At 43.7% G+C, this 10,845-nt stretch overlaps 1 protein-coding gene across 2 annotated transcripts; it reads left to right on the forward strand.

Annotated features, from left to right (window-relative positions):
- Nucleotides 1-940: 940 nt before the first annotated feature.
- tfap4 (transcription factor AP-4 (activating enhancer binding protein 4)) lies at nucleotides 941-9,685 on the forward strand (the record flags this gene model as incomplete). Of its 2 annotated transcripts, none has more annotated exons than XM_079177153.1 (7): nucleotides 941-1,029; nucleotides 3,785-3,950; nucleotides 4,043-4,141; nucleotides 4,259-4,429; nucleotides 4,561-4,710; nucleotides 6,325-6,492; nucleotides 6,606-9,685. In XM_079177153.1, the coding sequence occupies 7 exons, from the start codon at nucleotides 941-943 to the stop codon at nucleotides 6,762-6,764; spliced, it is 1,002 nt and encodes a 333-aa protein (XP_079033279.1). In that variant the 3' UTR covers nucleotides 6,765-9,685. The 2 variants fall into 2 exon arrangements, with proteins under 2 accessions (XP_079033279.1, XP_079033280.1); XM_079177154.1 differs by lacking the exon at nucleotides 941-1,029 and adding an exon at nucleotides 2,514-2,747.
- Nucleotides 9,686-10,845: the final 1,160 nt, after the last annotated feature.

Here is a 10,845-nt window from a genome sequence, read left to right on the forward strand (position 1 = left end):
TTGTGTGTCAGTCAGCGCCGACTGTCCCTAGAAGCCCTCCCCGGTGGCTGTTGCTGTGCAGGTCTGCCAACCCGTCAGCTGATCCCTCTTGTTCGCTTATCGCAGCTGTTGGAGTATCCGCCCCTACAGCAGTCCCGCTCTTTATTTACTATATCAATGTCACAGTGCAATCTACATTTAGGTTATTGCTCTAATTGTTTTGTTTTTTTGGGGGTTCATAATTATACCTGTCAACTTCATTTTAAGGAATGCTCTAAATGTGTATGGATTGAAGGCGCTCGTAGTATTAATTTCACATCTAACCATAAAAGGGGGAAACATATTTGTGATTGATAATCACCGACTGGAGGATTCGCGCATTATTCTAACTCAACACTGTACCGCACATTTAATCATAAATTAGCAGCCAGTGTTTCGCAGACATCCATATTAAAGACAATAAATCCCCCTTTAACCCTCACGTGTGCGTTTCCTTGATGGTGTATTTATGCGCTAAATAGTCCTTTGTTTACATGCAGTCCCCCGTCTCTGCGGAAGGAGGCTTTTGGAAGCGAGTGTGACTCTTACCAGCTGTTTCCCGCCTTGAAAGCCATCCGATCAGCTGCATACACACACACACACACACACACACACACACACACTTGCACGCACACGGTCATGCAGAGGGAGAAAGCAGAGGGGAGGGAGAAAGAGAGAGAGAGAGGTAGAGCGCCACACACAACGAGGGAACCCCATCAGCTGGAAGTCGAGTAACATTACAACTCTCAGCAGCCTGAAACTACATTACACAGACCAGGGATCTATACGTTCTCTCAGGATTTAACCCGCGTCGGATCACGGGATTTCTGCTCCATAACCTCAGAATTTGTTTTTATTCTACGGAGACTGTTTGCTGTTTTTTTTTTTAAGGAGGTGGGGGGCAAACTGGCGAGAGGAGAGCATGGAGTATTTCATGGTACCAGCTCAGAAGGTGCCCTCCTTGCAACATTTCAGGAAAACGGAGAAAGAAGTGATTGGAGGTCTTTGTAGGTGTGTATACCTGTGCGCCGCGTGCATTATTCATCTGTTTTGAGAGAAGACGCACTTGGCCGACTGCGCTGAGGCAACATGCTTGATCTGATCTGTTATTGTGTACACGACCCACTCACGGGGGAGCTGCGGGCATTAATTATCACCAAACACTTATATTTATTTGCGTCTGAGCAAGTGGGGGACCCGTCTCACACCTCAGCATCCACCACGGGATGTTGATTCGCGCATTTTGTTGCGAAATCGGCGTATTTTGTAGCGAACAAACATAAACCACGTGGTTCCGTGCACACCACGTTACTACTCCGCTACAGAGCGCACCTCTGCTCTATTTATCCTCAAATTACCCCCCAGTGTCACCCATAGGTGCTGTGATTCGCGTAAGAAACGGAATGATTGTGCGAGCGAGTGTTATTCGGTGTGAGGGGGTCTAGTTTTGCCGCACACACCGTGCAGATCGCCGATTTTTGCTCAGAGCGAGCTGAAGTTATTGTGGGTAGTGCGGCCATGCTTGTGGCTTGTGCTAAAAGTGATGGGGGGGTGTCTGGTGTTTGTTCCCCGTTAATGGCGCCGTTTTTCGTTTATTTCCAATGTGAAAATGTACAACCGCTGTGAAAATCGCCCCCATCTAAGGTAGCGATAGTTTTTGCGGGTGTTTCCGTGCGTCTCGTTCGCTCATTCGAGTCGCCTCCACTGCGTCTTTTCATCCCGCACCTCTGCCATGCTGCCTGCCGCATTGTTATAATGGCGGAGGACACGGGAAGTCTGCTTGGAAGCGCGGAGGTGGCGTCGGGCACTGTGATGAGGAAGAAGGGGGGTTATTTGACCGTTTTACGTGCAAATGTATTTCCTTCGGTGTGTCCGCCAAAAGGGACAGTTAGCGTGCGCGGGGAGGCAGGGGAATTAAAAGTGGTGTTATTAATAAGGGGGTGTGTATGTCGCGGAAGGCCTTTCGATACGTCCGCAGCCCTGTTTGAAGAAGGAGGCGGATGGATCTGCTACTGTTGCTGGTGGCTGTTGGTAGTGACGCGGGCGTTGTGGGAGATGTAGTCCCTTTTATCATATTTTTTTATTAATTCCTCGTTGTTAGTCTGCGGAGAATTGCTACATAAAGAGGAAAATGTACCCCAATTTAACCCGGAGTGTCATAAGTGTTTTTCTTTGACTTAAAATTAATGGAAAACGACACAAATTGTTGGCGTCTTGATTAAGTTAAGCTGTAGAGCCTCTATTTACATGTCTTGTATCTTCAGTTGTGTTACTAGTATAATAGCTAAGAAAAGATCATATCTAACTGCTGACAATTTAGTTTCAGCCCAGCAACTAATGGTTAATTGAATTGTTAATTTATATTTTAATAAAATATTGGGGAAATGACTATTTCCTAGAGCCTATAATGTCTTCAAATATCTTGTGTTGTTGACCAACACTCCAAAAATATAATATCCTACGAGGACATTGTAATATATGAGGCACTAGAACCATGTTTGGCTAATTTGCTTGAACAAATTACATGTATTGATTATCAATATACTTTCGGAATAATCTGATTTGTTTTGATCGGTTCAGTTTTGTTTAGCTACCCGGCACGTAAACCCCTGGTTTAAGCTTTTATCCGCTCTAATTGGGTCCCAGACCGTTCCTCTGTAGTGGTGAAGTCTAGTTTTGGTCATGTTTTGGCAGTGGATGTGTTTGCTGGATATGCCGCTGCAATGTTGGTAAGACTGTGTGTGCACACACTCCTTTTCACATCTGCGTCTGCACAATTGTTTCCAGTGTTTGCACTGAGGCAGCTGAGTCAGTACAGATAAGAGCTTGGCGAGAGAGGGTCCCAGAGATACTAAGCTGGATACAGAGTATGTTAGAGGAAGTTGGCTTAAAATTTCCCCTCAACTGAATTGCAGCATATTGTGTCTTTTCACCACAGCTTTAGGGGGGTGAAATATTAGCAGGCTCAGTGCTACTCTAATTACATCTCAACTGGAGTTATAAGCAATGGTGCCACTTTAATGATGCTTTTTTTTTTACCACGTGGGGTGCTTGTAAGGTGTCTTGAGAAACATACTGCTTCAATGGCAGGAAACATTTACACTCCCTTTCAAAAGCATAACTTTGGATTGCATTGCATACATATTAATGTGTGACTTTAACACCTGTTAAGAAATGGTATGGGCTGAGAAGAGCATATTAAGGGCTCTGTGAATTAAAATACAACAGTAATGTGTCTTTCAAAGATCATAAGACATAAAATATTGACAGCAAAAGATGCCGGCAGAAACACTAATATTGACCGTGGCCTCAACAGATGACGTCACAAGACAGATATGTTGCGTTAGACAGGATTGCGAACACAGGAATACTGTACTCATGTCCACGTACGTAGCTTTGATGGAAAACAATGATCCAATCCAACAAGCTCATCCACTGTAAAAAGTGGTAGAACTAGGCAGATTGTGATCATTTGGGTTTCCAAAAAAGAATATCACAATAAAAATGAAAGTAGCTGGAAATTGTTTGGCCATCAGCCTGGATGGGTCCAATGGAAGTAGACTGACCTGTAAATAGATGTCAGTCAACAAGTTAGTATTCGTTATAAATGTGTCATTGGGAATGTTTTGGTTTTATTTTATTGAAAAAATTGACTTTTTGGTTACAACATAGTTGTATAACACTCTGTAAGGGTGATGCTGCTGAAAATGTTTTATTTTCTCCATTTGTCCAACTAACTGCTTTCCTCCCCCTTTCCTCCCCCTAGTCTGGCCAACATTCCTCTGACCCCAGAAACAGCCCGGGACCAGGAGAGGCGAATTCGCAGAGAGATCGCCAACAGCAACGAGCGTCGGCGTATGCAGAGCATCAATTCTGGATTCCAGTCACTTAAAACCCTCATCCCACACAGCGACGGAGAGAAGCTCAGTAAGGTGAGTCACAAGAGAGGTTTGAGCCAGGTAAAGGCGTCCACACGCACCTTCACAACAGACTTGTCACAGCCTTCTTCTTCTCTGCTCCCCAGGCTGCCATCCTGCAACAGACGGCAGAGTACATTTTTACTTTGGAGCAGGAGAAGACGCGTCTATTGCAGCAGAACAGTCAGCTCAAACGAATCATACAAGTAAGGCATCGCCGTGCGAAACCTGGAAAAGGCTTTACCGGGATTTTCTGTCCGTCAGGATCATCGGTTTAAGTATTCATCTGAAACGGATATCACATTTCTGTTTGCTCTCCCTAGGAGTTAAGTGGTTCCTCCCCTAAGAGGAGGCGTGCAGAGGAGAAAGACGAAGGGATTGGCTCACCAGACATCCTGGAGGAGGAGAAGACTGAGGACTTGAGGAGGGAGATGATTGAGTTAAGGCAACAGCTGGAGAAAGAGCGCTCAGTCAGGATGATGCTGGAAGATCAGGTAAAAGGAACAACCCGCGACGTGTAACGCAGTTTCAGACAATCCTAAAAGTCTGTGTCCAGACAAATGCAGTGACTAACATGGTTTTGAGCCGCTAACTCACACCGTCATTCTCCTGCTCTGCGTGTCAGATGCGTTCCCTGGATGACCAGTTGTACCCAGAGCAGCTGAAGGCGATCACCCAGCAGGCCCAGGAGCACCAGACCCAAACACAGAGCCTTGTCCGTCTGCAGCAGAACAAGCAGCTGGAGAGGGACCTTACTCCAGCCCACAGCCCACAGGTTAGAAACATTTGCATACGAGTGTGACTCGCACATAAACTGTTGAATCCTTTTTGAGAATTTTGCTGATAAATTTCACTTTTTGTAATCGGTTAACTTCCCTAAGTGTGATGTACGAAATCCAGAGTACACATTTCATGCTTAAAGGGCCAGTGTGTAGTCTGTGTCCAACATTTAGAGATTTTTTTTAAACAAGCATCGTTGCAGACAAACCATTTTCAGCCCAGTATATTAAATAAAACAGTGTTTTAGGCTCTTTACCCTAAATTCATCTGGCAGCTGGCACCAAAACTCCCCTCCTCCCTTCTGTGTGTAGCAGTAAAAGTTTATAGACTTCTTTGAGTCGATCACGTTGGAGCACATTGCATTTTAAAACACTTGCACACAGACACGTGAACTAATCTCACAGCGTACTGTAGGTCCCACCATGTCCAGAGTTGGACTCAGCTGCAGCGTGTCAAACGAGCAGCTCACACATCTTCCTGCCCCGACGGCCACAGTATCCTGTTTCGTCAGACTAGCCCTGACTGAACATGATGCCAAATCAATTGGAGTTTGCTGTCTGCCCATCCACTACTTGTGGCAGCTGGGTGCTGGTAATGAAAGATGATTGATTGACTCTGCATGAGACACTTTGTGACTCACCAAGCAGATCTGAGCCATATGACCTCGAATCAATATCACTGTGAATTGACAAAAATGACCTCAGTAACAAGGAATTACTGGAAATACAATGACTCAAATATATCGTCTTTTTTGTTACAATAATGCTCCATAACAACTAAAAGCTTGATCTGCTCTATTATCACATTTTAACTTTTCTGTATTATTGGAAAGGAAACTCGTAAATAAATAAAAATATATGCATCAATCAATAACGATAAAGGGAAATTGACAAAAACGTCAACAAAAACTTCACTTACTAACTTTTTCTGGAGCTTTCAAGTGCATCTCTAGTTATTGGATGTTTTTAAGTTATAGAAAGAGTTGAGATTGAGATATATTTTCATGTTCAAACTGTTCACACGGTAAATAATTAATAGAAACAGAAACAGGTTTTAATGAACATTTAAATTGCGAGTTGTTCAATGGCAGATTGGGCGGCCTGACAGATCCCTTAATGGGAGCGTAATCATTTGCACCAATATGGGCTTGTGTGCTGCTTATAGGTGAAGCTCAGGTTGATCTAACGCACCACGTGTACGCAGAGCGCTCATGAGAAATCTGAGCACCCCTGACTTGCACCATTACAGAAAAAAACTAACTAGATCCCCACTAAGTTTTTGTTTTTAGAGGCAGCATTAAAACACTGGCGTGGAACATCCCAAACATAAGTACAGGACACCATTTAGGTCGATGAGTTGATGAACATCTGGCCTGGTTATTATTCAATATGCCGACAGCTGTATTCCCAATTTTGTGTGTAATATAGTGCCTGCGTATGTGCACACCTTAAGCATGTTTGTATTTATATATATTTATGGTAGTTTGCGCAGGTTTTAAGTGTTCTCTCCATTTAACGTTACTCTACAATACTACTTGACCGTTACCGTATGTCATCACAGTGTAGTGGTGACACGAGAATATTGTGTAATAATTCGTCCTTTCCACCAGGTGATGGCCCCGGCTACCCCCCCTGCACCTACACACCATGCCACAGTAATCGTCCCTGCGCCTGTTCAACCCGCCCCACCCCATCATGTCACCGTGGTCACCATGGGCCCGACATCGGTTATCAATACGGCGTCCACATCTCGACAGAACCTGGACACCATCGTTCAAGTAAGGCGGGAGTAGACTTGTGAACCGTTTTTTAAGGTTGGATTGTTTTTTCCATATCTGAACACCAGAGGGTGCTGTCGTCACTGACACTGTCGCTTCTCCTCTGTCTCCAGGCAATCCAGCACATCGAGGGCACGCAGGGGAAGGCTTGCGTCGGCGAGGAGGAGAAGCGGAGGGCGGTCATCGTCACTTCAGGTCGTGTCCTCTCCGACGCGGCGGGCTCAGACACGGCCTCAAACAGCGACGGGCCCGACGACTATTCACTGCCCTGAGTTCATCCCTGACGTCTCACACGCCGTACACGTACACACACACTCTTACACACAAAAGGCCCAGGCAGACCGGGGCTACAGGAGGCTTCAAACCCACAGCACTCTAGTTCAGTGGACATTAATAGGGCTGGTAGACAGATTGAAGCACTCCTTTTTGTTTTTTCTTTCTTTACAGTACACACTCTTACGTGTTTTGTTGTGATAGGCAGCCCAAATAGGTTTACACTCATACATGCAGTCTCCTCTGCGTCTGTTTTCTGCTTATCTTAAACCCCCCCCTGCTCTTTCACACACACACACACACACACAAACTCATTTCTCTTCATTAATCTAGAGAGGTTATTAGAGTACTTACTTCACTGACTGATCTATAACGATCCGTCATACTGGATAGTAGAGTGTCTGCTAAACATCACCATTAATCGCCAGGACTGTTCTCTTTATTCGGCCCCCGAAGCCATGTGACTGATCCACGAAACCGGAGACACAGAGCCCAGCGGTGTGGCGTCATCACCGCCCCAACACCAGAGCATTTTTGTTTAAGATAAACATCCTTTAAACCTCCTTCTCTGAGCTGTTTGGACAGACACTGTGAGCCAACAAGACTGTTTCAAAGTTCCACCTTTTTAGACTTCTGGATGAAAGAATATGTTGTTTTACTCTTGTGAAGTCTACTTTTTCATGTTTTGTTTCTTTAAAGCTCCCTTATCCAGCAACTTAAAGTGATTGTACTGGAGGGGAAAAAACAGCACAACATCAATGGGAATTTAAAAGCTGTTTTTATGGCTGACTGGTGCTCACAACAAATTAAGCTACGGTTGGGAGGAGAAAGTGCGCTTACAGGTTCATAGCTGTATTCTTTTTAATTCTTTTGTTTGTTTTGTTGCCATTTTTTACTGGGCTGGGTTCCCAGTAATCCCACATATGTATTAGGCATGTTCTTCTTTTTACTCATGGCCTGACAAAAATATCAGTGCTTTGACATGTTCTGACAACCTCCCCTCTTGAATTTAAAAGCACGTAGCTTGTTAAAATAAGCTAATCTGTGGGCACTTTTGAGTGATTTCCACTGGTGTGTGTGTGTGTGTGTGTGTGTGCGTGTCCCATTTCGCGTTTTGAATCAGCAGGGCTTAGTGGTGTCCCAGACTCTGGCAGTCTGCGACAGCACAGCTTTTGCCTTGACGTTGAGGCAGGCGCATATGTGCACACAACATTCATACGCACAAATATGACTAATATACAATCACTTGTTTGCACAATCGTAAAGCCCGTTACAGTGTAGTTTCTTGTCCAACTGTTGGGACATCTATCAAAGCAGACTATACTTAAAGTACAAGGAAAGTGCCCGGTGAAATTGTCCGAATGTGCCATGGGGGTGACTGGGTTGACCACACATGCGCTATGCATTTGTCCCTTTTGCGCGCTTTTTGTCTTAGTGTACCATGCTATTTACACGTTTCTGCTTAGACCATACTTTAAATGTTTTTGCCTGGAGCTGTTGGTTGACAGACGGACATAAAGACTTGTAGAGAGAGGCAGCAGCTTGCCTTACTAATAGCCCGTGGGTGCAGGGAGGCACTGTGAAGCCAGCCTTAACACAGCCTCAGGGGGCTGAGAGATGTACCTGAACACTTGATCTGGGCTGGTTGGTGGCCACTGGAATCCCTCTGGTTTCCCCCTCGCCCCTTCTAAACAGGCTTGTAAACACCTGAGTGTATTAGAGCATATATTACCAGGTATTTTGTCTATTTTTCTATGTTTTATTATGTTTGCCACAAACATAAATAGGTTTCTGGTGTACTAATGCATTCAAGCTCTCTCCGATATTCCAAAATGCATCCAGTACCGACTCTTGGTTAGATTCACATGTAGATTTGCAACCGTTGGCCCCTTCATGTGCACTATTAAAGCCGGAGCTGTGGTTTAAAAAAAAAATTCCACAATGAAATGTTGACATTCCATAAAATGTTACTAATTCTTCCATGTCAGGTTGAAGTGAAACCTGGTCTATTTTGATATTAGTCACATTTAGCGCTTTACACACATTACTGCTATTATATGATTGCATTTAGGGACGGTGTCATTATTAGAGTCCTCTGCATCGATGCATAGATGGAGCTTTGAACTGCTGGACAGATAACGTGTTCAATTGAACGCAACCTCATCTATCATGATTTATGTCATGGAATTGCCCTTTAAAGAAATATTGATGTCAGCTGCACTGAAATGAGTGACACATCTGTCAAATTAAATCATGGGACATTTTCCCAGTACTTATCACTAGAGGCAGAGGATTCCTGGATATTGAAAATGTGTTTTGCAAGCTCTGCTTTTGTAGAGCCCTGTGCTTTTTCCTCTTGGAGTATCTGCATTTGATAGTTTTCTGCTGAATCCCAGACCTGTTTTGTTCCATCTGTGTTTTGTGTGTTAGGAAACGTTACGTGAACATATCGACTTGTCAGATGAGTGGGGTGGGCCTGGGGATCATTAAATAGGGTCATGATTACAAAGCACTTACTGTACTATACTGGAGTCCGCCTCTTTCATTTGTATAAAGAGGCGTCTCCTCAGCTGAAGCTCTTTAGGTTATGAGTAAAAGCCGCACAGCTGTGTATCCCCCTTTTCCTCCAACATCTTGTCCTATTTGCGCCTCTCATCTTTTTTTTTTATTTTTGCTAAACCTTTTATGCTAACTTTGTTCATCAATTGTCAATATCTCTTGTGACCCATCACATTTCGCTCCCTCCGCTCTCCCTCCTTTTGTCTTATCTGTAACTTTTTTTATTTTGTTAGACCTGTGCATATGGTTGTCAAGAAGCTATTTTGTGTCTTTTTTTTTGTTTTTAAGAGAAATGTTTTGGGGATAAAGAGGCTTGTGCCTTTGTAAAGACAGAATAATAAAGTTTGTACTTTGTTTTTTACGCATTGGGCCCATTGTGTGTCTTTCTCTGTGTTTTTTTGTGTCATTTAAATACGTATTTTATTCTTAATATTGACAGTTTTCATACCACGAATAATGACATAACCAGCTGAATTTGTCTCCACTCCGGTTATGGTTGGCCGTCACTCAAGCAGTACAGTTGATGCACAAGTGTCTATTCCTGATTGGTGACTGGGGTTTTAAAGCCCCCCCCCCCCCCCCCTCCCCTCCCTCTCTTGCTTAACAGCTCATTGCTAAATTAAGATCGTCCACCTTATCTGTGACAGTTAAAATGTACACTAGAGACAGTAGATGGCATCTCTTTGTCATCATCCTCTGACATGCATTCATTCATGCCAGGCCTCCTGTTCACACCCTCACACGTTCATTCAGAAATACCTCTGTTTTGTGTGTCCACAGAGGCTCAATCGTTTCAAATTTTTAGTATCTTGTAGCAATGAAGACATTAATAAGCATAGACAGAGTTTCCAAAACCAGTAAAAACAGTTTACTGTATTATTAATATGTTCTGGCGCTGGTATATGAAATCTAGTTGTGGGATGTGGACCAAATAGCAAAACTATGTGCGGTATTAAGGTGGCATCATGTCAAGGAGCAGAAGTTCTTATTAGGACATTTAGACAAATATTCAAAGCTCCATTGTCCTTTTTGTTATGGAGCAAAGGTGGTGCACTGCACTGCGCTGTACATACTTTGCAGACGGGCTGAAGGCAGTTTTGATCAAAGCACATCTGCACCATGTGCACTCGTAGAAAAAATGATTGCTCCCTATAAGCCAAAGAGTTATCTGTGTCTCATAGACTGTATAGCTGTGTCTGCATTCACTACGGATAAAAGAAACATTTAAGGTAGTCCTGCAACAATCAACACTGTAAAACCCTCGAGACATTAAACAGCTTAACTACTGTCATGCGGTTATTTTCCATTGCAGTGACAGCAGCATCAAAGCCGCAGCTGACATTTTCAAGTCACACTTTAAAAACACAAAAAGATAGCCTGTCAGTCATCTCTAATTAACAACGAATTAATGTTCACTAGAATTTATAAAAGCTCAGCCAAAGCACAGTTTTTCTCATCAACAAATCATCCCACCACCAGTGAAGAGGATTAAGGCAGTTTTACGCACAAAAAATGAACACA

Source organism: Pholis gunnellus (genome assembly GCF_910591455.1).
Source record: "Pholis gunnellus genome assembly, chromosome: 17".
Taxonomy (NCBI): domain Eukaryota; kingdom Metazoa; phylum Chordata; class Actinopteri; order Perciformes; family Pholidae; genus Pholis; species Pholis gunnellus.